Here is a 27,593-nt window from a genome sequence, read left to right on the forward strand (position 1 = left end):
TAACCCCCCGGGGGGTGCCTAGCACTAAGTCCCCTGGGGGTCCCTAAACCTACCCCCCCCCCAGCGGCTAGACGCTAGGCTTACCTTTGTTCGGTATCCCGGGTGTCTGTATTTTGTATTGGGGCTAATTATAGGCGTCGGGATTTTGACGCCTATCTCTAGTACCCTGTTGGGCCACCAGTATCCTGACTGCATCCCATCCAAGATTTTCATAAATGCCAACTATTCTGAAAGCTTGCTGTATTGGGGCTTCAAATATCTTGCGGTCATGACATTATATTTGTCAGCAAGATACATTGTTTACTAGACCTAATGACTGGTTGCTCTGTGTCAATTCAGGACCTGTGCAAAACATATCCTGGCCAATTTCCTTCCCTTAGGCATGAATCACAAGATACTTCCTTTTCCACACAAATGAGTTACAGTAATCTGGTGTCATATTGTTAGGCGGGTGGAGTGTCATTTACTGACTCCAACACTGGGATTGTGGAAGCATTTTTTAAAAAAATAGCACAAATATCAATACATGTTACAGGTATGTAAGAATGGGTGTACCCACACTATGGAGGTGGGTGTAGGTCTGTAGCAGAGTTATACCTCTTTTCCACCAAAAACCCAGGTCCGACCTGGGTTTTTGGACATGGTTCCAACCCTGGTCAGACCCATTTACACTGCACCTTTGATCTGGGTTACTCCCAGGTCAGCCCTGTTCACACTGAACTCAGGTCTGCCCTGCTAAACCTGTGAGGTCATAAAAAGTGGGAGGTGACTGCTCCACAACCACCAATCCGCTCATTTTAGGCATGACCCAGGTCAGATAACCCGGGTTGCACCGTTTACACTGCACCATTACCTGGGTCCATCCTGGGTCCAACCCTGGTAGCTACCTGGGTTGGATTGCAGGGTCACTTGACCCAGGTTATTTTTCAGGGACCCTTTTACACTGAGCTGCGACCCGGGTAGACCCAGCAAAAACCCAGGTTTTTGCTCTGGTGTAAAAGGGGTATAAGAGATCAGGATTGTAGAATATATAGTATTATGACCATAATGGAGACATATACTAGGCAAAAAAAATGTAAAAACTTTGCGCTGGATTTTCCCCGAAAACGCACAGTTTTTCCTATTCATTGTGGGAAAGGAACATAGCTTTATTCACGCAGCTTCAAAGTACAGTTAAGTAAGTTACATTTTTCCTAAAATCGTTATTTTAAGGACAAATTGTTGGGACTTGCTTTAGAACCCCAAGACGCCCCTCCCCAATAACTAATTAAGCAACTGGAAGTTTCCAATTAGCTTCATTACTCCAATAATTACATGTTATTATTGGTTGTTAAAACCAATAATGGCCTTAAATTTCCCCAAAATTAAATTTTTCATTCATTTATTTACCCCAAATATAATTAAAGCATTTACTTAAATGAAGAATAATTGCATTCTTATGTTTTTATTTATTTATGTTTTTAAATTGGCCTAAAAGTACACCAAAAAGTACTTTGTCTTATACTTTTTTTTTGCATTTTTCGATTTGTTCGCTTGTTATAAAATGAAAAAGAAGTTTACTTTTTATAATTTTTTTAATTTAAAAAAACAAAATGCACAATTCAGCCATACAATGCATTTTTAAAAGACAATATATTTTTCTTTGGGACAGTAATGACCATTATTACTGTTACCCAATATTGTTTTTTTTTATTATTTTTTTAAGGTACAGGCTTTTTCCAAATTTTTTCTTTTAATTTCCTGCAGGGTTTTGCCTGAAAAAAAATTGTGACCGATTTTTTTTTTTTATTGGATACCATGGGTATCAAGTGCACGCATACCCGCGGTAATAGAAAATTTGGCGCGTTCATTTTTGCTGGTAAAACCTTGATGCCAATTGAATATGCCAATAATGTCAATGCTAAAAAGTGCTGAAATCCTGCTGACCAACATAAAATACACCAAAGGAATGTCCCAGTTCACATGATGTATCAGAGATGATCTGACTGGATGTCTCGGTTAGGAATTTAAGGGAGATTTACTAAAGCTTCTAAAACAGACAAGTGGTGCTGTTGCCCATAGCAACCAGTCAGATTCAGGGGCAGAACTATGGGAGACAATGGAGACGCCTGCCGCCGGGCTACAGCACTGAAGGAGCACCTCTTCCATTGCCCACAATATATTATTATTATTAAATTTTATTTATAGGGCACCACAAGTGGTCCGCAGCGCCATACATACAGTAAAGGGTACACAGAACATTACATTACAATACAGTAACCAAAATATAAACAGAACACAAGTAACAATTAGCAACACAATTCTCCATACACAGTACAGCTCTGAAGGTGAAGGCTGTCATAGACAGGGCCGTAGCTAGGGTAGTGCGGCCAGTGCCATCGCACAGGGCACCACAGGTCAGGGGGCGCTGTTTGGGCCTGTCAAACTTCTGTTCATTATCATTCTTGCTTGTAGCTTCCTCTTATTTCATCCCCAGCATCTCCTGGCCTCTGCTATATCTTCCCTGGACCTTCCCCATGAAGCCATGGCCCTTTTTGGGGTGCATTATGTCCCTTTAAAAAATGAGGGGGGCGCCAATGCTCTTTCTGGCACAGGGCACCAAAAAGTCTAGCTAAGGCTCTGGTCATAGAAGTGCTAGAGAAGAAGGCTGTGAGACAGTGGGGAGGAGGACCCTGCTCCTAGGAGCTTACAATCTAGGGGAGAGGGGAGACAGACAGATGACATGAGGCATGAGTGTGTAGAGGGGGACCTGAGTGCAGGAAGTAGTCGAGGTAGAGATGGCTGAGGTGGGAGGGACAGAGACCTGGTAACATGGTTATGTGGTGGAAGGGTATGCTTTGATGAACAGGTGGGTTTTCAGTGCACATTTGAAGCTGTGCAGGGTCGGGGAGAGCCTGATCGAGCGAGGAAGCTCATTCCAGTGGAGGGGGGCTGCACGGGCAAAATCTTGGACACGAGCATGAGATGAAGTAACCATAGTGGAGGAGAGGTAACAGTCATTGGCAGACCGGAGTGAGCGGGAGGGAGTGTGTAAGGAGATGAGGTTGGAGATGTAGGGAGCAGTAGAGTTAGAGAGGGCCTTGTATGTGAAGGTGAGGAGTTTGAAGAGGATTCTGTAGGGGAATGGGAGCCAGTGAAGGTTTTGGCAGAGGGGAGCAGCAGAAGTGGAATGGCAGGAGAGGAAGATAAGTCTAGCTGCAGCATTGAGAACAGACTGGAGGGGGGCAAGATGGCAATGTGGGAGGCCAGTAAGCAGAAGGTTGCAGTAGTCAAGCCGAGAAATGATTAATGAATGAATAATCCATTTGGTAGCATTCTGGGAGAGGAAAGGCTTAATGCGAGCGATGTTGCGTAGCTGGAACCGACAGGATTGTGCCAGAGATTGAATATGGGGGGTGAAGGAGAGAGTGGAGTCAAGGGTGACACCCAAACAGCGAAATTGGGGTACAGGGGAAATGATGGTGTTGTCAACAGTGATAGCGAGATTGGATGGAGTTGAGACTCTATTAGGGGGAAAGATGATGAGTTCGGTTTTGTCCATGTTGAGCTTCAGAGAGCACTCAGACATCCAGGAAGAGATGGCAGAGAGTCATCTGGATACCTGAGAGAGGACAAAAGGGGAGAGCTCAGGAGAGGAGAGGTATAGTTGCGTGTCATTGGCATAGAGGTGGTTTTGGAGGCCGAAGGAGCTGATGAGTTCTCCTAGTGTAGAGGTGTACAGGGAGAAGAGCAGTGGGCCCAGGACAGAACCCTGCGGGACACCAATGGGAAGGGTGGAGGGGGGGGAGGTGGAGCCAGAGGCAGACACTGAGAAGGAGCGGTTGGTGAGGTAAGAGGTGAACCAGGCATGGATGGTGTTAGAGATACCAAAGGTCTGAAGGGTGCAGAGGAGGAGAGTATGATCCACTGTGTCGAAGGCTGCAGAGAGATCCAGGAGGATGAGTAGAGAGAAGTGGCCCCTGGATTTTGCTGCAAGCAGGTCATTGGTGACTTTGGCCAGGGCAGTTTCAGTGGAGTGAAGTGGGCGAAAGCCAGATTGAAGAGGATCAAGGATAGAGTTGTCAGAGAGATAGCTGGTGATGCGGCTGTAGACAAGCCGCTCAAGTAGTTTGGAGGCAAAAGGGAGAAGAGAAATGGGGCGGTAATTGGCGGGTGAGGACAGGTCGAGGTTGGGTTTTTCAAGAATAGGTGTGACAAGAGCATGTTTGAATGAGGAGGGAAAGATACCAGTGGAGAGAGATAAATTGAAAAGTTGAGCAAGGTGGGAGCAGGCAGTGGAGGAGAGGGAGCATAGAAGGCGAGAAGGGAGGGGGTCAAGGGGGCAGGTTGAAGGGGGAAAGGACAAGATGAGGGAGTGGACCTCATCGCCCATGGTGGGGCTGAAGGAGAACAAGGTGGGATGGCCGGGAGGTACGGATGGCGGGGGAGGTAGGGTTACAGCAAAGAGATTGAAGGAAATACTGTGAATAATTGCCTCAATTTTGGAAGAGAAGAAGGAGGCAAAGTCAAATGCAGTGAGGGAGGATGGGAGGGGTGGAGGGGGGGGACGAAGGAGAGTGTTGAAAGTACCAAAAAGGCGGTGGGGATTGGAGGACTGAGAGGTGATGAGCGACTGGAAGAAGGATTGCTTGACGAGGAGAGGGCTGAGCTGTATGAAAAGAGGACAAACTTGAAGTGAAGGAAGTCCGCCAGAGAGCGGGATTTCCTCCAGAGGCGCTCGGCTGTGCGCGAGCACTTTTGGAGAAACCGGGTCAGTTTGGAGTGCCAGGGTTGGGGTTTAGACTGACGGAGGGGGACAGAGGAGGTGGGGCAACAGAGTCAAGTGCAGAAGTGAGGGTGATGTTGTAGAAGGAGGCTGAAGGAGAGTAGCAAGTGATGAGGACAGGACAGCAGGGTCAAGAGACTCAAGATTGCGTCTGGTGATGGTGGCTTTGGGTGAGGGGAGGAGTGGAGGAGTTGAGAGAGTGAAGGAAAGCAGATGGTGGTCAGAGAGGGGGGAGGAAGAGTTGGAGAAGTCAGAGAGAGCACACAGATGGGTGAAGACAAGGTCAAGGGAGTGGCCGAGACAGTGGGTAGCGGTGGAGGTCCATTGAGAAAGTCCAAAGGAGGAGGAGAGGGCAAGAAGATTGGTGGATGCAGGATTAGTGATGTCAATAGGGATGTTAAAGTCACCAAGGATTATAGAGGGAAGGTCAGCAGAGAGGAAGTGGGGAAGCCAGGCAGCAAAGTTGTCAAGGAATAGGGTTGGGGAGCCTGGGGGACGGTAGATGACTGCAACACGGAGATGAATGGGATAGAAGAGACGGATAGAGTGTACCTCAAAGGTGGAGAAAGAATGTGAGGGCTCAGGTGGGATAATGCGAAAGGTGCAGTTGGGGGATAAGAGGATGCCCACTCCGCCGCCTTGGCGGTTGTCAGGTCTGACAGAGTGGGTGAAGGCGAGGCCCCCATAGGAGAGCACAGCGGGGGAGGCAGTGTCATAGGAGGAGAGCCAGGTTTCGGTGATGGCGAGAAGATTTAGAGAGTGTGAAATAAAAAGGTTGTGGATATCAGGCAGTTTATTGGTGACAGATCTGGTGTTCCAGAGAGCACAGGAGAATGGGAGGGAGGGGATGGGAATATGTGGATGAGATTGTCTGGGTTGTGGGTGAGGGCGTGTGGGCTAGATCTAAGGGGAAGGTGTAAGCCGGTGGATGTGGTTGGTATGGGGCAGGGGCGAGGAGGCATGGTGACTGACTCAGGGTGGAGGGAGAGTGAAGGTTGACAAGAGAGCAAGTAGGAGGTGGGCAGGAAAGCACAGCAGAGGATGCAGCTAATTAGAGGGGAGGCACACAATTAGGAAGTGTGATATGGTGGTGAGGTAGTGGAAGAGACTAGGTAAATAGTGTTGGAGGAATAAAATTTAAAATGATGAGTAGGAAATAATACACTGGTAAGAAGTAGATTTAGATAGGGTATTCATGTGTATATAAAGCAAATGACATTATTTGGGATGTGCAATCAGAGGTTTTTCCAAAACTGAAATTTCAGTGCAAGAAGCTGCAGCTGAGGAGAAAGGTTTTGCAGTGTCCAAACCAGGGAGATCAGTGTAGGGTGTGCAGGTTTTGCAGTGTCCAAACCAGGGAGATCAGTGTAGGGTGTGCAGGTTATGCAGTGTCCAAACCAGGGAGATCAGTGTAGGGTGTGCAGGTTATGCAGACTGCAGAAGTTTGTTTTGATGATTTTGGTGACTCACTGTGTAGCTTGAGTGTAGTCCATCATTGTTAGTGTTGGCTTGCAGTGTTTTTTCCATTTGTTTTCCATTGGTTTTACGCCGGTCTAACGCTAATATTGATTTTAAATGCACAAAATACTTTAAAACTGAACACTTCAGAACTGGACGCCCGAACAGCCTACCAGCCTACACTGAACTACAATATATAAGGCAAGAAACAGCCTGATTACCCCCACCCCCTTGCAAACAGCTCTCCACCCCCAGCAGAGAGTGCTAATCAAATCTGTGCATAGTGAAGGCCTGTATACAAGTCTAATTCCCTTTAATCTACAAACATAGTACAATTTTAAAACATCTTACAAAAACTAATATCAGTTTACCTATGCAATGTAATAGCTGCTAATATTCACCCCACTTAGGGCTGTAACTATGTATGCAGACCAACTGCGTACATTATATATCTATAGATATACTTATATTATATATATATATACATATTTATATATAGATATCTACATAGATATATTAAAATAACTATATAGATATCTATATATATCATTATCTATATAGATATATATCTATATAGCTATATCTGTATATATACTGTGTATGTATGTATATATATATATATATATAGATAGATATATAAATATATCTATATAGATAGTAACAGTAGATAGATAGATATGAGATAGATAGATAAATAGAAGATAGATAGATAGATACATATGAGATAGATAGATAAATAGAAGATAGATAGATAGATATATAGATAAATAGAAGATAGATAGATAGATAGATAGATAGATAGATAGATAGATAGATAGATAAATAGAAGATAGATAGATAGATACATAGAAAGATACATAGAAGATAGATAGATAGATAGATAAATAGAAGATAGATAGATAGAAGATAGATAGATAGATAGATAAATAGAAGATAGATAGATAAATAGAAGATAGATAGATAGATAGATAGATAAATAGAAGATAGATAGATAGATAGATAGATAGATAGATAGAAGATAGATAGATATATAGATAAATAGAAGATAGATAGATAGATAGATAGATAGATACATAAATAGAAGATAGATAGATAGATAAATAGAAGATAGATAGATAGATGTACATTAATATCTATAAAGGATCTACAGATATGTCCTCTTGCATCTTTGCTGCGTACGCGACAAATTGCGCCCGATTTTTCGGGTAACTCCCCACACCCCCGGAAGGGTAGGCATTTCTCCTGAATTTCTGCCCACTTCCTAGTGAATTGGGCAGAATGGGGAGCATTTCTGCAGCGATCGCGGGTATCCATGCAGGGGGCGGGGCTTAATGATGCGATTATTCATGAATTGCGTCATTTGACCCCGTCCCCTATCTAAATTCGGGCCAATTGCGGCAATTTACCGCAGGGAGCAGTGCTTAATGACGCAACTCATCAGGCACCTCCACCCGTCGCCACCCTCCTGCTTCTCTTACCCAGGCTTCTCCCAGGAAGAGAAAAAAAAATGTAGGCACGTATGCACCGAATAAGGGTACTGCTTGCAGCGAGTCGCCTGCGATTTAATGGTAGAAGTAGTGGGGGGAGGGGGTGTGTGTCAGTGTGTTGGGGCCCCAGAAAGACCACCCCTGTCACCCCATCCATAATCCAGTCCTGGGTTAACTGGCCGCACTGGGTGTCATCGACCTCAGTGCCGCCACTGTATGTACAATCAACATTTGATTGGCGTGTCACATTTGTTCTGTATTATGGCAGGCTTGCCTACCCTCCCGATTTGGCCGGGAGCCTCCCGATTTTCGGGTGCCGCTCCCGGCCGCCCGGAAAGGCAGGCAAGCCTCCTGGAAGCTTGCGACCCTCCCAACCTCCCCCCTGAAACAAACGGAAACCCCCGCAGCGGGGGGCCCGGTGACGCGATTCGCGCAGAATCGCGTCATCGTGGCCCCGCCCCCTGCTTCACAATGCTGAAAATAACAGCATTGTGAAGAGGGGGCGGAGTCACGATGACGCGATCGTGCGTCCCCGCCCCCAGTGTGCCACCAAATGGCCGCCCCTACCCCCGGCTCCGCCCCCAATGGCTGGCCCCCGCCCCCTGCTATTAGCCGACAATCAGCTCCCTCCCGGAAGGCTGGAGCTGATTGTCGGCAAGTATGTATTATGGCATTATTTGGAAAAACAAGGCCACGGCAGCAGCAAGAAAACATCCTTACCTGATACTAAGGCATCGGTTTGATCAGCTTTTTTTTCTGATTTATCTTTAAGGCAATCATTAATGTGGACGAAGTCTGAACTGGAAGATGCGGCTGTAAGACAGAAAGTATTTATTTATTTATTTTATTATAATAAATTATTATAGTATTTATTTTATTTATTTAGCTCCTAGTAAAAGTCAATTAGATGCTATAAGCCCTATTTTGGCAATAAATTATCGCAATCGCGATAATTCCACAAATGCGCAATTCAATTATTATGTGATAATTGCATAAACTGAAACCGGCTATAAGTTTTCACCATCTCAGAGCAGGTGAAAAATAAGGGCAAAATCTCTATTTTTGGCGAAAAATTTAGGGATTTGTTTCAGAACCCTGTGGACACCCCCCTAATAATAAATTAGCCAAAAAGTTGTGTTTAATTAGTGTAATTTGTGCAAAAACGACATGTCAATTTTAGGTCAAAAAAATAAAAGTAGTGGAAAATGGGTTTAATGTAGTGAGCCTGGTACTTTGGGGGCTGTATGGATGTGACAGGTGTTTTAAACATTTGTTTACCCATAACAGTACCCCATGTTAGTGTACCCCCACTTTACATCCAGCAGTTATCATTTTTTAACACTTAGGCAATACGTAGATAACAGCCAATTGACCAATTTAAGAACCCAAAATACTTTTATTACGGCCATTAATACACTTCTATATTGATTTCCTATGTCATTTAGGGGCCTATTCATCATACCTAAACTTTCTCTGGAGGTAATTAGGTTTAGAACTCGCATGGAGTTCTACCTAATTACCAGAGGAATTCATCATTCCTCCTCCCCATAACTATCTATTGCGAAAAGGTGCCATTTTTGCGATGACAGCTATCTACACTAACTTACCGCAGCTGGAATCCGTGCTGCGCATGCGCTGTTACATTCGTTAACCCAGCGCATGCGCAGCACTACCTACAGCCGCGGTAATTTTGTGTGTCCCCCAACCCCCCCTCCTCCCTCCGCTCACCTCCCCCCTGTCCCCGACTTACCTGCTCGCGCAGCAGCCTCAGGCTCTCTCTGCTATGCTGTCATGTGTTCTCCCCAGCAAAACTCAGTAGTTTAGAAAAAAAAAGTGTTTTTTTTTCTAAACTTTATTGTGTTCTGCTGGGGAGAACACATGACAGCATAGCAGACAGAGCCTGAGGAGAGTCCAGAGCGCCGGAGGGAGACGCCGGGGGACCTGCCCAGCTGAAAGCAGGTAAGTGTTACCTACTATACACCACCTCACAGTGGCGAATAGTAACACCATCAAATTCCGAAAATACTTAACTTTCGGAATTTGATGAATACCATAATTTCCATATCCCCATACTAATGGGGAGTGTGGAAATTAACGCAGGTGGACTTAGCACGGAAGCGCGCAGTGCAGGGATAGGCGATAATATTGCGCAATAACGGGCAATAGGTGCGATAATATCGTCGGCAATAAATTATCAATTTATCGTGGCTAATTGAATACGGCCCATAGACTGAGAGTGCACGCATGCACACCATGACGGCCAGAGGGAGGGCGGAAGGAACCGAACAGAACCAGAAGATTATTAGAACTAGACTGTTTGAAGTTGTTCTGGAACACTGAAATAGTCCATCCGGGAGCAGCCAAACTATTTTTCTATCTTTAACATTGCCGTATACTTTTCGTGTTCCCAGGGATACTTCAAGGCAACCCATAGAACTGCTATGTACAGTATAGAAAAAATAAGGCTGAAAGTAGACTTATGTCTGTGTTTTTATTTCTGAAAAAAAAAAAATCTTAAAATGTGTCTGTGTTTTTATATACTCTTTTCCTTGGCACACTATAGGTCCCAGCTGGCCCTGGTACCAGGGCATGTTGGCACTTGTGGTCCTTCAAGTGTCAGCTTGTCCTGGCAGCCATTTTGCCGCTTGTAGTTCACCAAAGACAAAGAAATAGTTTTTTTCTCCTATTATTAAACATTTATTAAAAAAGTGGTGATGTTCCCACAGTGACCAATCATATTTTAGCCATTATTTCTCTATTGCATTCTACAAAATGATAGCCAGAATCTACATGCTCTGGGAAACAGCTCCACTCTTCGTTTAGTAAATCTACCCCAAGGTTTTGCTTGCACTAGGGCTGGCTTTACTCAGGAGGCTATCCCTGATGCCAACTGGCCTTTGGCTGGTTTGTAAGTACGGGTACTCCCTCTATGGTTCCACCAGTCCAGGCTGGCAAAGCTCAGTCCTGGACACCCAGATATAACATATAAGTGGGCACCCTACTTCGGTTTTCCCCCTGATTTTGGGATAACCAGCACTCGTTAAAAAGTGGAGGGAACAACCTGAGATTATATTACTTTTTCCTTCTTTGGTTTTCACACACAGAAGTTGGCAGACAAAGGGCCAGTGATTCAGAATTGTACACAAACCCGATGCTGTGCATACATCTCCATAGCCAACATAAATGATAAAAAAGTAACAAGGAGCTGGGGCCACAAGTGGGGACTCGTAAGCGGGAGAGCCGAGACGAGAGGAAGCATGTACTAATTCCCCAGGCCCCCCCGGACCTGTTTGAGGCACCCGGGAGGGGCCAGCTGTTGAGGGGGACAAATGCTACACTTCGCTGCACAAGGTGGGCCTGGTTCAGAGGCTTGCTCTGAATCAGGGCGTCCCTTTTTTTAAATAATTCCGGCCTCCAGGCCGCTCGCACAGCTGTGGGTGACCACCCACAGCTTGTGAGAGCGGCCTGACGATGGTCGCGATTATCGTGACCATCGGCATTACCAGGAGACCCTTGTGGTAGGGTGTCAGCACTCGCAATGCCAAGTGGACTTCCTGCTCTAATAGAGCTGGAAGTCCACTACTAACATCACGAGTGATGTCAATATGACCGCCCACAAACGGCCTACAAAACGGGGCGAGCTGTCGATCAACAATCGACAGCCGCCCCGTTTTGTTGCGAGTCCCGGAGCGAGTGATTTCTCACTCGCTACGGGGATTGTGCACGCCGCATGTGCGCATTGGCCCACCATCGACCCGCTTGCGAGCGGGTCTGAATCAGGCCCAGTATTTTTTAGTGATTTTTTTTTTTTTTTTAGGAGGGGAAGTGGCCATGGCCCCCAGTTTTGGACAAGCCCCCTCCTGTTCGTTGGGCACTATGTTACCCATCATTGATCTAGGTGAATAGGACAGTTTGATTCTTGATTACAGGAGCCTCCAGATAAAAAAAATAATGCCACTTTTTTAATTAACCTGATACTCTCAAACATCGATAGATATTAAGAGAACTACAAACACAATGATAGCAGTGATCTAAAAAAAACAACATTTGTAAATAGTCTGAGAAATAGATGTATCCTTATAATGCTAACTCCATGTACTTGGTGATCAAATATTTCACTTAATCTAGTACTGCAATCTCCAAATTTAGAAAAGAATTGCACTGTGTTTGTGTATTTGACAATAACTACACTACATATAATATATACAGTATATCACAGTTTAATGTCTCAGTGTATCGTAAAATTAAAGCATAGAGTAAATAAAATCACACAATCATTTTTTTATTATTTCAATGTTTGACTCATCAAAATAGCCACCTAGCAGAGATAACTGCCGAACACACCCGTGGCGGTCTTTCTGCAGTGGAAATCAAGTATTGTTTGTTAAGTTTTTCCAAACAGTGTTTCAAAAGCTCCCACAAATATGTTGCACTTGTAGTCACCCTTCCCAGTAGCGTCACTGGGGTCGCTGACATCCACTGTGCTAAATAGACCCAGCGCATGCCACAGATGCGCCCACCTGAAAAGGTGTCACCACCTTGGATTGGTGACTCCCAGTGTAGTCAGCACCCCTATAGTGATGTCATATTATGTTGTTATGGCAAGTTGACGACTCTGGGTCCAGCAAAAGAGCTCCAGACCATTACACTTCTTCTTCCATATAATACAGGTTGAGTCTCCCATATCCAAATTGCTTGGGACCAGGGGTATTTTGGATAACAGAATATTCCGTATTTTGGAATATTTGCATATCATAATGAAATATCTTGGGAATGGGACCCCAATATACACACAGAATGCATTTATGTGTTATATACACCTTATACACACAGCCTGCAGGTAATTTTATACAATATTATCAATAAATTTGTGGTTCAAGCAAAGATTGTGTACAGAAATTAAATTAATTTATGTTTCATATATACACCTTATACACACAGCCTGAAGGTCATTTTATACAATATTTTTAATAATTTGTGCCTTAAGGCCCCCATACATCAGAGATTGATTGCAGCAATCGTGCAATTTGATTGTGTATAAAAATCTTTCCCTTTTTGATTCGATTGCAGATTACAGAAATGCCACAATCGATTGAAAAAGGGAAAGATTTTTATACACAATCGATTGCAAATTGCACGATTGCTGCAATCAATCTCTGATGTATGGGGGCCTTTAGACAAAGTTTGTATACATTGAACCATCAAAAATCAAAGGTTCCATTATGTCAGTCATGGCAAAATGATTCCGTATTTCGGAATATTTGGATATGGGAGACTCAACCTGTAACTACTTCCCAGCCTATATATGCCTGAAATTTAAAAGGGCAATACTTTTAATAGAAAAACATGGAGTGTTTTGCTACTAAAGGCATTGCCCTTTTAAAGATTGAGCCTACACACGCTAGGAAGCAAGCCGTACACACTGAGGAACCACCATTACGCATACTCAACGGCGTACAAAAACTCTGTATGATGAATCACAGATTTGTAATTTTGATTAATCGGTCCACAAGACCATCTTCCAGTCCGCAATAGTCACTGACCGTGCTTCATGGCCCAGGGAAGCCTAGCTATCATGACTGCTGAACAGCTGTAAGTTCTTAACCCATTATTTGTCACCTGGAAAAGGTCTTTTTTATATTTGTTTATTACCAGTTACTTATATAGCGCACACATATTTTGCAGTGTTTATAGTGCATATTTGGCCATTCACATTAATCCCTGCCCCAGTGGAGCTTACAGTCTATGGGCCTGATTCAGACCCACTCGCGAGCAGCTGTCCGCTCGCAAGTGGGTCGATGTTATGCACTGAGCATGCGCACGACGGAGGGAGCTCCGTCGTGCGCATGCGCCAGACGCGACGAGCGAAGGAAAGTCCTTCGCTCGTTGTGTCCGATTAAAGGGGGCGTGCTGTCAATGTTGATTGACAGCACGCCCCCTTTGGTGGGCGTGCCCCCCTGACGGGGGCGTTCCCACGGGAACGCCTCCCGTCAGAAGCCGGCCCACTGACATCACTAGTGATGTCAGTGGGAGTGATTTTGGCTCTGATAGAGCCAAAATCACTCCGGAGCTTGCGGTTGAAAACCTCAACCGCAGGCTCCGGCTCGCAATTTCGATGGTCGCGATGGTCTCGACCATCGCGGCCATCACAAAGCACGCTCGTATAGCCTGTGGGTGGTGACCCACAGCTATACGAGCGTCCAGGAGGACGCTCCATGAAAATGGAGCCCGGCCCTCATTCAGAGCGTGCGCTCTGCTCAGAGCGTACGGCTCTGAATGAGGGCCTATATTCCCTACTATATGTACACACATACACACTAGGGTTAATTTTTTGTCAGGAGCCAACTAAGCTAACCGTATCTTTTTGAAGTGTGGGAGGAAACCGGAGTACCTGGGGGAAACCCACGCAAGCACAGGGAGAATATACAAACTCCTCACAGTGGCAAACGAACCCACAACGTCAGTGCTGTGAGACAGTAATGCTAACCATTACACCGTCTGTATAGTTCTGACAATTACTTTCTTTCAATGTCAGCTAAACAGAACTTTTTTTATTGAATCCTGTAGCAGTTTCGCGCTTACCTTTGTACTAGGGACCTGATTCAGACCCAATCACTAAGGGGCGATCGCTCGCAGGCGGATGATTTTTGCAAACTGTATGCGTATTAGTCGCAGTGCGCGTGCGTAAACCACTCACTGCGATCAGGAATAGAGCGCTCGTGGCACAAAGGGAGATCGCCCCTTTGAGTGACAGATGTGTCATTTGTGGGTGGTAACAGGGGAAGGTGCTTTTAAACGGGGGAGTGGTAGTGCAACCGCAGGCGTGTCTGGCCGTCATAACGGCGTTTTATGGGTGTGCATAATTTCAAAGCTACATCATTGTACACGTCACCTGGCATCTTTTTTGACTGAAGCACTCGCAGTACTTGCGGGAGCCAAGGACTACCGTAAGCAGTGCGAGTGCTTCCGATGGCTCTCGATGTTACTGATGGTCTTATTCACTTCCTGGAGATGACGTGTGCTGCGAGAGTAGAGGGGGCGGTATTACACGAACTTGCGAGCACCTAGGCGTCGCTCGCTAACACATATAGGGCGTCCTTTAGCCTTGCCTTGCGATCGTGGTTTTTGCATGTCTGGCCCCTTTTTGGATGCGAGCGATCGCATCTAGCGTGAGGCTCTGAATGAGCTCCTATGTCTGGTTATTCACTGGACTTGAATTGCATACATTTCCATAAAAACTGCAAAAATGGGGGTAATCTCAAACTTTTGGCCTATAGTGTATACAATATATATGATCCCCCTTAGCAAGTTGGAGTAATTCTGTAAGCAAACAATGAACTATTACGTATCCGATCGTGCTCCAAAAATAAATCTGAATAATGTTCACACGGTGACCGTCCCTTCATTTCTCACCATAAGTGCTGCCCACTACAGCTGATCCTGAGCAGATCCCCAGTACTCTGGCAGACATGCATACTATGCTGTTACTATAGGATGGAAGCCAAGGCACACTGTGCTATCTGTAGTCTGCATGCAGGGTCTAAGCACATGCAGATGTTTACTTATCCTCTCCCAAGCATCCTAACCATTAGCATGCTGGCTTTCATTAAAGAAATACTTGCCAAAAAATACATTCCCACAATTATGTCACAAGGCACCGGGCTGCTTTATAAATAATTATCTAATAAGCTGAAAGCTGTGAGGCATTTTTTTTTTTTATTGTTACCAGTTTGTCAAACCTGTACGATTCCCCTGTGAATGCCTCTTGCTGTAAATGTACTGCCAGTGTCTACAAAGAAAGTGCCCCATGGTAGCTGCACAGAAATGCCAGTTGCCAATGACTGCTTCTGCTTCATACTTCCCAACTTTTGGGATGTTCAAAGCGGGACCCCTGTGTAAACTACAGGGGAACCGAAAATCTAGTGGCGCTTCCTGCCGCACACAAGAGAGGGCAAGTCCATACTTGCCTACTTTTGAAAAAGCATTTCAGGGAGATTGTGAAAGCAGCACCTATGGGCGCGTGTTACAGTGGGTGTGTACTGATAAATCTGAGAGACGTGTCCTAAACCTGACTTACATCCAAATGTAAACCAACCCAAAAGCAGTTAGTAAGATCTGTTTGTTGATGAAAACACACTAATACTTTTTAGAAATTCATAGGGATCATTGTGCCTTATAATAACCAATGCAAGGAAATGACACTAATGATCCCATTTGAATGTATATATCTCAGTTTTTTAATATAACAGCTTCATAATGGGGGTAAGGATGAAATGAGGGAGATTGCTAGACTCTTCAGGGAGACAGGGAGATTGCTACTATTTCAGGGAGTCTCCCTGACAATGAGGGAGAGTTGGCAAGTATGGGCAAGTCTCTTGGACTGGCCACCACACCCCCACTTCCCCACGCACCCCCTCCCACTTCCACCCATTTAGCTGCCAAAAGTGGGCGGTCGGAAGGGGGCCGATGAAGTGATTTGGGCTGAATCGCGTCACCATAGCCTCTCCCCCTGCTTTACAATGATGGAAATCTCTGCATTGTATAGTGGGGGCAGTGCCGTGATGATGCAATCGTGCTGCCATGCTCCCGCACCACCCGCCATTGCCACCACGCCCCCTGCTGCAGCCCTGACCTGGCTGGAGGGGGCAGTCAGAAAATCGCCATGTATGATCTGTATACGCAGCCCATGAGTGTATGCATGATATGGAGCATGCGCAGTTTGGAGATATCCGCAAGATCCGTCCACAGGATAAGGCCCACAGTGACACTTTCATCACCAGCAGCAACAATTGTTCTTCCTCTGACGTATGTATCAAGTGTTCCCCATTTGTGCATCTATACCTTCTGTTTCATGTCATTGGGGTCAATCTTATTAGCAGTGGCCGCACTTTACGGCAGCCCGGATTCGCTTAAAATTGCTCGCAGACCCATAGGGCTCCGAGCAAAATTCAGCAAATTCGGGCTCGGAGCGGGCCGCAAAGCGTGCAAGGTGCCGGACCGTTGCTGGCGTTTTAACGCCGTTGCAAAGGCAACTCGCACCCTTCGCCTGGAATAGGATTGACCCCATTGTAAGTTATTTATATAATTATTTCCTCAATACACTGTGCTGCATTATAAAGTCAGCGCTTTATAAATAAAACATAATAATGATGATGATGATAATAATAATAATAATAATAATAATACGCCTAGTTACTAATTGTCCATTATGCAAATAACATTTTAGGGCAGTCTATTCCGTTTGCCCATCAGGTGTGCTTTCTCATCCTATTTCCCCAAGAGAGGGAGAGAAAACATAATGTAATGAAGCTCTGATGAATATGGTCTTACCATTCGGTCCTAGGGAAGAAATAGCCTTTTTCATAGAAGCAACGATGGATCTGGAACTCTGGACAGGGGCTGTTAGTCCAGAACTCAGGCCCTCAGCCTTCATGTGCTCCGAATGACCATGGTCATTCTCTTCTCTTGCTGGTGGGTTCCGGGCTCCTTCACATCGTTCTGTCTCTTCTGATTCATCCTCTTCTATAGGATCAAGCCTATGGACCATGGTGCAGGGGGAGACGGTATCTACGTTCCCTGGTTCCATCATCTGACGTGGGCCTATGGCGTTTGCATTTTAATAATGCACCAATCTGATCTGTAAAATTAAAGCATTGTATTATTTTGTTTGCATGAATGGAAGAAGCTCATTATTCCATTTATCATAGTGTCATGGTGGATAACTATTCATTCTGGTGTAATAACAATGACAGTAGTAGAGAATCGTGTATTGTTTGTATATAAAGCATTGTCATGCTAATTGAATATTGGGACAGGGAACTGGCAGCAGTAACGCCCTGAGATACCATATAGTGAAGGGTGACAAACTAACTCCATGTTATTGAAACATGACCCAGATAAACGTGCACTTCCTTTTTTAAACCATTGAGCAAATGTGTATTCAGCAATTCTGGAAACCAGGTTGCACTAACCATGGTGACATTAATTTGGGCATTCTGATTCTGTTATCATGTGAGGGGTCAGGTTAGCACCTTCCGTGGTAACGTGGGCTATATAGGCCTCATATCAACTGTAACTTATACAGATGAGCAGAACTTTTAATTTTGAGCAAATTCACCTGCAGAGCTCTCTGGGCCTGATTCAGAGCCGGACACTCTGACCAGAGCGTCCGGCTCTGAATCAGGGCCCTCCTACCTCAACTTGGAGCAGCCTCATGGACGCTCGCATAGCTGTGGGTTACCACCCACAGCTATAGCGAGCGTCCATGATGATGGTCGCGATGGTCTTGACCATCGCGACCATCGGGCTTGCGACGAGACCCTGCGGTAGGGTCTCGCTGCCGCAAGCCCTGGAGTGATTTTGGCTCTATCAGAGCCAAAATCACTCCCACTGACATCACTACTGATGTCAGTGGGGCCGGACTCAGACGGTAGGCGTTCCCATGGGAACGCCTCCGTCTGGGCAGGCACGCCCACCAAAGGGGGCGCGCTGTCACTCACCACCGACAGCATGCCCCCTTTGGTGCGAGACCCCGAGCAACGGATTCCCCGTCGCTCGCCGGGTCTCGCGCATGCACACGACGGAGCTCCCTCCATCGTGCGCAAGCGCACTTAGGCACCATCGACCCGCTTGCGAGCATACAGCGCTCGCGAGCGGGTCAGAATCATGCCCTCTGTGCGGGTCTAGCAAGTCATTTGCATGATAGGGACCGGGTACTACGGCTATAGTTACACCCCCTCATTCATGGTAACTTCTGGGGGGGGGGGGGGTTTACCACAACACCGTTTGGTTTATGCCTCATTTAAGTATGAAATGAATTATGAGTGAGGGTACATTAGTACTGTCCTAATTACATGGGTGCATCATACATGTGCATGATGAGCCTGATTTAGAGGTGAACGCAGTGTGGATGTCACGCAGTGAGGCGTGTCGTCACCGTCGGGGTTCCCAAACAACAGAGCAGCAGACACAGAGGCCATATTTAGAGGCCATATTTACAAGTTCAGAAGGAATCACTGCACCAACCATAGGGTGTCATAAGAGTTGATGGTGATTGCAATGGTGCGCTGACGGTGGAGTGTTTAAGTCATAGTTGCCTACCTTTTGTTTGTCCTCCACGGGAGAAGCCTGGGGTGGACAAGCAGGTGGGCTGTGATGGGTCACGTCATTAAGCCCCGCCCCCTTCACGGTAAATTGCCGCGATTGGCTTGAATTTAAATAGGGGGCACGGCTAAATGAAGCGATTCATGGAGAATCGCGTCAATAAGCCCCGTCCCTAAATGGGGACCCGCAATTGCCGCAGAAATTCTCCTTATTCTGCCCACAGGCAGAATGCAGGAAAAATTCCTACCCTTCCAGGGGTGCGGGGGGTTACCCAAAAAATTGGGAGCCTCCCGCAAAAACCCGGGAGGGTAGGCATGAATGGTTTAAGTCCACTGGCGGATTTACACTATCCACGGGCATTGAAGATGGGTGTCCCAGGGCTTGCACTGTCCAGCACACTTGGGTACTGAAACTAGCATTTGTGACGGCTCTGACTGCTGCAGCAACTCTGCATAAATTTGCAACCACTAATGCATTATTCCACCTCTGAATCAGGCCCCTGTTTACCTCCCAGCTCTCTTTATTGGGTGCGGGGCTGATTTTTTCTTTTTTTTGTCCTAGTTTGGCATGTATATATTTTGAGTGGGGTGAGAATTGTTTTCACAGCATTGGTAGTAATCCCCATCAACAACATCATTGCTTCTGTGTGTGGTGCCACAAATTCCACAGTGCCAGACAGTCAGCAAACACATAGACGAGTACAATTGGAGCACAGTAACAAGATGCGTGGAACAAATGTGAATTGCAAGTACAATGAAAAGAAAAACAAAACACGTACAGAATCCGTACATACAAGTGGAACAGAGCAGAATAATATCACAGGTGGTGAAGGTCCTGCTCATTAGTTGGCCCTGTGCCGAACCCTTCCCCCCCCCCCTCACACACACACACACACACGTGACATCGCCTTGTCCGAGAAGAAATGGTCTGGCAGAGCATCCTAGGACGCATTGGTCGGCTCAGCAGCATCTTGCCTAAGGAACCAGGGAGAAGAGGAGCATCATAGGGATGCTCCTTGCATTACTGAGATGGGATGCCGCCAGGACCAGGGTGAAGCTTGATGCCCGGAGCATCCAAAGGTTGCTCCAGGCAGCGGCTTTCTAGGCTACATAGGGCCGTATTCAATTAGGTGCGAAAAGCCGTTTTCTGCGATAAAGTATCGCCGGTGACGTCATTTCGCCAGCGGAAACTTATCCCCACTTCAGCAGGGATATCCAGGGGCATCCTCAATGTTAGTGCATCTTTTGGGGGGTGTCAGGCTGATTTCCCCAAATCTGACAGCACTTTTCACCTGTTTGCGTTTCGCCGGGTGCCGGTTTAGACAATTTGTAATTGAATACGGGGATAAGCGGGGAAGCGCACAATACTTTTTTTAATGGTAAAATCAGCGATGCTGGCTAAAAGTCCGGCATGCAAAAAGTACAGGACTTTTCGCATCTAATTGAATATGCCCCATAGTGTCTTCCAGGCACCCTTCATGCAAAATACCAGGGCCAACGGGCAGCAATAGTCCTGCCCCCTAGGGTCTGCGGCCTGGACAACTGCACCTCTCACCTGCCCCTAGTTATGGCCCTGCATGAGTGCTTACAATCTAGAGTAATGTACTGCTCCTGGCCGGTATATCAGACAGGATGTGGTGAAACACTAGTCAGAATACCGGCGCCGGGATCCCGAAGGTAATTACTGGGGTTAGGGGGATGGTTAGGTTTAGAGTGCGGGGAAGGGGAGGTTAGGTTTAGGCACTAGGGGGGAGGCTAGGGTTATGCACCAGGGAGGGAGGGTTAGGGTAAACGTGGGGGGAGGGTTAGGATACCGACCAACAAAGTGTTGGTATTCTAACCCTGTCGGGGTGCCGACCGCCAGGATCCCGAACGCCGGCATCCATTATGTATCCCGTATTAGACAGACCAGTGGAAGTAATAGGCAAAGGACCAGTTGTTGCCACCACATCGCAGAATGTGGAAAAAAACTATTTTGCTCTGTGGCCATCACAACAGGTAAAGTCCCTGCATACATCCCCCACCCCCCATCCACCTTTTGAAACTCATTTAAATGTCATCCTGCATAATCATGTAATCTTTGCCAGTGGACGGAAAATAAAGGGCACCATGGGCTCAAGTTATATATGCCCATCTCCTCCCATTAGATCGCTCAATATTTAGTCTCCAAAAAGAATTGGTACCAAATGGCCTTGGCAAAGCAGGTCTTGCAGTTGCTACTGAAATCACCTTGTATTAACTAACCAACTTTATTTCTGAGGATTTGAATTGTGTAAATTACATTTTACAATGAGGCCTTTTCTTCATAAAAAAATTAAGGATCTAACTCGCCACAAATTGCAGTGACAGACCCAAAGCCATCTGTGCAATTATGGCCATGCGATAAGGAGTATAGAGTGTAAGCTCCACTGGGGCAGGGACTGGTTTGAGTGACAGAAATATTCTCTATGAAATACTGTGTAATACGTGTGCGCTATATAAATAACTGTTAATAGATAAATACATACTTGCTGACTTCTAGCTGCCCTCTCCGGGAGGAACTTGCCAGGTCAGCACAACAGGGGGCATTATGCGTCATAAGGGGGCGTGGTGGGGGCATGGCGCTGCATTGGGGGTGGAGCAGAGGTGGGTCACCACGCTATTGCGTCAACTTGGCCCCGCCCCCGCTAATCAATGCGGAGATTACCAGCATTGTGAAGCAGGGGGCGGGGCCACATTGACACGATTCAGTGTGAATCGTGCCATCAGCCCCCGCTGTGAGAGTGTGTGGAGGGGGGAAAGTCTGGGGGTATACGGGCAGGTGACGGGCAGGCGACCGTCCGAGAGACTTGCCCACTTGTGCGCCACACAACTTGCCCACTGAGAGTGCCACACGATTTTCGGAAGCCTCCCGTCCGTTCCGGGAGAGTAGGCACTATGGATAAATATCATGATGAATAGGTGACGACATTATCACACACAAGATCCTATTATTAGAATCAGTATGCATTTTCGGTTACATACTACAGAATATTACAGTATTGTGCGGGTTGTTATGCTGCTTATTACATCACAGCAATTTAGATTATTGATGCTGGCTGGAATCTCTAACCATTACCAGACTGGTACTCAGGATTGGTAGATATACTGTACCTGTGCTCGCAGTATATTTTTTATAGTCTGTTTTATGGGATGTCCATATTTGTCAGTGGTTTGACACATGCTTCCATAAACATTTCTGACATTCTTCATTAAATTTCCACTTCCTTTTCTTAGTTACGTATCCCGAGGTGTGCCCACTGCAGTATGTACTACACTATTTTCCTATATTGATTAGCTTGTACATTAGTCTGGTTTTGGATCACCCTGTTCTTTGTTATTCCAGTGACTGTGCAGAACTGGGGTCTATGCACTAAGCCTTGGAGAGAGATAAAGTGGATGGAGACAAAGTACCAACCAATCAGCTCCTAACTGTCACTCTACAGGCTGTGTTTGAAAAATGACAGTTAGAAGTTGATTGGTTGGTATTTTATCTCCATCCACTTTACAGTATCTCTCTCCAAGGGGTCTATTCAAATGAACATTTTCACCTGCTTTTATGGAAATTAAGTTTTTGGGCCATTCATTATAAAGGTAATGCAGGACATATCACAGATATCTCCTGCTTACCTTTCTCTCCCGGAATGGCCCGTTGCCCCCATACACTAGTATCACAGATATCTCCTGCTTACGTTTCCCTCCTGGAATGGCCCGTTGCCCCCATACACTAGTATGGGGACAGAATTCATCAAGCTCCGAAAATTCAATATAAACTGTTGAAATATGGAGTGTGCTACTGTGTTGCCTCCATGAATGCTCCATAACTGAAGCATTCTCCTTTACCATAATGGCCGCCATTTGGTTTTCTGCACATGCGCGGCGCCATCTTGCCTGTTTGAGTGCCACAGTAGTACAAAGCTGTTTACTACTTAGCTGCAGTAACCATGATGTATATCCTACATATGTCTGCATTATACATCCGTATTCCTGCTATCTTCATACATGACGGCTGGTCCTCTGTATGCTCTGCTCAAGCTCCGCTCCATTCAGAACTACTTTGTGTATGTAATGGTGAGTATGTCTGTACAAACATATTGCCACACTAAAATAAATCCAACTCCTGGTTAAGTCCTGTGCTGGATTCCGGTGATGTCTAATATTTTTAACCTGTGTTCCACTACAAAATAATAAACACATATCAAGTTCAAAAACAACCTGGTTTTGCCTTTTAAATGATTGCCCCTTTAAAACATTGGGCAGAATCGCCGATGCCTGCATCTCGCGGGCTATCATACCCCCATCTCTGAACAAGAGGCGTGGCCTTGCAGTGAAGGGGCTTGACATCTCACCAATTCCCCCCCACACAACTGTGATCCCCCCTCATGACCCCCACATGCACGATCGCAGCCCCATCCCCCACCCCTCTTCAGCTTACACTTACAGTACCTGCCCGGTGATTGGTGCTCCAGTGAGGTCCTCTCTCTGGGGCTCCGGTCAGCTGGTCTCTGGGCTCCTGCACTCTGACCCTGGTCAGCTGCTCTATGCAGCAGCTGACCAGGGTCACAGTGCAGGAGCTCGGAGACCAGCTGACCGGAGCCCCAGAAAGAGAACCCCACTGGAACACTGATCTCTGATCCCTGAATGCAGATAACTGTTTTTGTTTAAATATAAATTTTTTTTAAAGTGATTAGCTTGTGGTCTATTTAGATACACAAAGCTGATCACAGGGGCCGGCTCCCAGCTCTGCTCCATCCTGTCAGAGCAAGGCAGGAGTCAGGGAACAGGGGGAAAGCCTGGATAACGCCATCTGAAGATGGCGTTATCTTCACAGGGCTTTCCCCGGTATTTTTTCACAATTTATTTTTAGTAAATCTGAGCAGATCACATTTCCCATTACAAGTATGGGAAATGCGATCTGCATACTAAAAATAAGTGAATCGAAGGACTTGGAGTAGTTTTTCATGAAAACTGCTCCAAAAGCCCTTTGATAAATGCATGTGATACTAAAATAATGTGAAACGGCTGTGAAAACACCCTTTTTACATTTTTTTTTGTAAAAAATAGGCTGCTGAGTCCCCATCCTGCTAATCTATCCCTCCATGAGACCCCACCCCCTCACCCAGAGTCCCCGCCCCTTCCTATCCTGTAGCCTGTCTCTGTATATTCCTTTCCTGTCACAGCGGAACATTGCAGTTGCCGGACAATCTGGAGCTCCACAGGGACTAGACAGATTCTCCCTCAGGACAGGTAAATGCCAGTGGAGGTGTGGAAATGTTTTAATGTTATCTAGGGGGATAGTATATTTATACAATGGGGAGAAGTGTATTTGTTTTATTCCAAGGGTGTGTGTGTTTCTGGTGTGTGTTTTAATACTGTCTGTCATGGGGGTGGTATAGTAATGCTGTGTGTGAGGGTGTATTCATATTATCTTATATGTGGGTCACTGATAGTCTCTGCATTATATGGCAGTCGCTGCGACACTCTATGCATTATAAGGCGGCCACTGTGATGCTCTCTGCATTATAAGGCGGCCACTGTGATGCTCTCTGAATAATATGGTGGTCACTGTAATGCAATCTATATTATATGGTGGTCACTGTGATGCTCTCTGTATAATATGATGGTCACTGTAATGTTCTCTTATATGGCGGCCACTGTGACACTATCTGTATTATATGGCAGTCAATGCAACTCTTTCTGCATTATATGGCAGTCACTACAGTACGATGCTCTTTGTATTATATGGCGTCAATGCGCCATATATGCTCTGCATTATATGGTGGTCCCTGTGATGCTCTGTATTGAATGGCGGTCACTGCAAAGCTCCCTGAATTACATGGCAGTCATAGCGATGCTCCCTCAATTATTTGTGGTCACTACGACGCTCCCTGCATTGTATGGGGGGCATTACAACACTCTTCATATTTTCATATTTGGCAGTAACTGCAACACTCTCTGCATAATATGGCAGGCATTGCAATGCTTTCTGCCACACCCTCTTAATTGGCTAGCTACACCTCTTCAGCTTTGCGCTACCTCTCTTCAGTGGGCCCCTTCCATTGCTTTCCCACTGTGGGCCCTCTATGTCCTAGTCTGACACTGTGTCTAATACTAAGTAGTATGTATTAGCTAGATTGTAATCTATTCAGAGTAACATCTATGTATTATTGTCGTATTAATAATTTTCAGTGTATGCAATCTTTGATGTTTAATTGTTTATCCTGTTATCATACCTCCCAACATTACCTGAGTGTATTTTGGGATGGGGTCGTGGCTGTGGTATAGGGGGATGGCATATTTACTAGAAAAGCACAATATTTTTTACATTTCACATTATAGCAGCCCCCATAGAAACCCATGGGGGCTGCTGTTGCGATCGGAAATGGGGGAACCGCAGCAGGTAACCCCGATATGTGCTGTGGAACCCTCGTCATACATCCTGGGGATGCTTAAATTTTGATTTCCAGCAAAATGTGTTTAATAAATATGCCCCTTAATGTTTTTTCCCAGTTATACCCCATGCTAAAGTCAGACTTCTAGAAATAGAACTCGCGCGTGTCCCTGGCTTTTCCAAACCAAATGTCCTACCCACCAAATATAATCAATTAAACCTGATTCAACACCCTACACTGCATTCCCCATAATCCTGTTCCCATAGCAACCAATCTGATTCTAGTGATCATTTATCTAGTATATTCTATAACATGATAGCTAGAAACTGATTGGTTGCTATAGGATACACCACCACTTGTCTTCTTTAGAAGCTTTGGTAAATCTCCCAAATCTGTAGTGTAAAATATGTACAAACTATAGGCAGGTTGTGCTGTAAAAGCCGTGACTGGTCTGATGATCATGTGACTGACTACATCATAATCACTGATTGTGATGTCACTGAGCTTGGGCATAGCAGTTAGTGATTGGCCCAGAACAGTCAGTTATCAGATGCCGGCGAGCAAGTGTGTATTTATTATATATTCAGTGTTTATTTCTGAGACTGAACAGCAGATTTCTTATCATATGTACGGTAAGCTGATTTTAGAGCTTCTAAAATTGCACTTATGACTAGATAGATAGATAGATAGATAGATAGATAGATAGATAGATAGATGATAGATAGATAGATAGCTGTCTACTGGGAATGATATCTCTGGAGGTTCAGATACGCTAACTGGTGAATGACTGGCACTATTGATGGTTTCTCAACACAGATAAACTTGATGTCCTTAGCACCACAGATGGAAGGTGGTAAGTAAACTATTTAGGTCTGCATTGTGTTCTGACCAGACATTTTAGGAGACTGCTAAAGAACTGTATAAAAAAGTCATCAGGGATTTGAGGGTTTTGCACTGTGACATCACTGGAGATATGGTGTCCTATGTTGTTCATCCACAAGAGGTTTGAGGGTCTGCATTGTATAGTGGCTTCCAGAACATTACATAGTAGGAAGTAATATGTATGCTCTCTAGTATATTATGTTCATTTAAATGTTTTATTTATTTCATATTTGTCACTAAGATGCACATTACACTGTATACCAGTTGCTAGAATGCTGTCTGTAATTTTCGGTTGGGCACTAGAATGCTTTCTTTATTGTGTAGAGGGCACTAGAAGTAATCTATATTGTATAGAGAGCCTTAGAATGCTCGCTGTATTGTAAGTTGAACATTAGAATTAACTCTGTATGTGGTCTATTCATTTTAGAGGAGTTTTAAGAAAGCTTGGAGAGAGATAAAGCACCAACCAATCAGCTCCTAACTGTCATGCTACAGGCTGTGTTTGAAAAATGACAGGAGCTGATTGGTTGATGCTTTATCTCTCATGATTTTATCTATCTCCAAGCTTTATTGAAACTCACCCTAAAGGCTCTATTCAATATGTTAATTATCAGGGTCCAAAAGGACCCTGATAATTAACATTCCTACTCTACGCGAGCGCCGGATAAATTCATAATTGCTCCGGCGCGGAGACAGCTGATCCGAAAATCCGGGAGAGGAAGGTAAGCAGGAGATATCTGTGATACTAGTGTATGGGGACAGCGGGCTATTCCGCCAGAGGAAGGTAAGTAGGAGATATCTGTGATACTAGTGTAAGGGGACAGCGGGCCATACCGCCAGAGGAAGGTAAGCAGGAGATCTCTGTGATACTAGTGTATGGGGAGAGCGGGCCATTCCGCCATAGGAAGGTAAGCAGGAGATATCTGTGATACTAGTGTATGGGGACAGCGGGCCATTCCGCCATAGGAAGGTAAGCAGGAGATATCTGTGATACTAGTGTATGGGGACAGCGGGCCATTCCGGGAGAGAAAGGTAAGCAGGAGATATCTGTGATACTGGTGTATGAGGACAGTGGGCCATTCCACCAGAGGAAGGTAAGCAGGAGATATCTGTGATACTAGTGTAAGGGGACAGCGGGCCATTCTGCCAGAGGAAGGTAAGCAGGAGATATCTGTGATACTGGTGTATGGGGACAGTGGGCCATTCCACCAGAGGAAGGTAAGCAGGAGATATTTGTGATATTTCCTGCTTTACCTTTTTGATGAATGGCCTGAAAACTTAATTCCTACAAAAGCAAGTGAAAATGTTAATTTTCACCTGCTTTTGCAGAAATTAAGTGATAATGAATACACCCTAAAGTACCAACCAATTAGCTAATAACTGTCATTTTTCAAACACAGGGCCTAGTTTATCAACGAGTTTTATCTTTCACAATGAGTGATAAAACTTGTTGTGTATGATAAATGGTGCTCCAGCCAGTCAGTTCCCA

At 45.4% G+C, this 27,593-nt stretch overlaps 1 protein-coding gene across 1 annotated transcript in view; it reads right to left on the minus strand.

Moving 5' to 3' along the window:
- Positions 1-27,593, minus strand: part of SH3TC1 (SH3 domain and tetratricopeptide repeats 1) — an 81,654-nt gene that overhangs the window by 45,440 nt on the left and 8,621 nt on the right. The window contains exons 2-3 of the mRNA XM_088461742.1: positions 17,041-17,347; positions 8,431-8,523 (exon numbers count right to left, since the gene is read on the minus strand). Coding sequence (XP_088317868.1) covers positions 8,431-8,523; positions 17,041-17,299 — 352 coding nt within the window. The 5' untranslated portion in view covers positions 17,300-17,347. The remainder of the gene's footprint in view (positions 1-8,430; positions 8,524-17,040; positions 17,348-27,593) is intronic.

This window comes from Taudactylus pleione, unplaced genomic scaffold (assembly GCF_031769625.1).
Source record: "Taudactylus pleione unplaced genomic scaffold, aTauple2 ptg001091l, whole genome shotgun sequence".
Classification (NCBI taxonomy): Eukaryota; Metazoa; Chordata; class Amphibia; order Anura; family Myobatrachidae; genus Taudactylus; species Taudactylus pleione.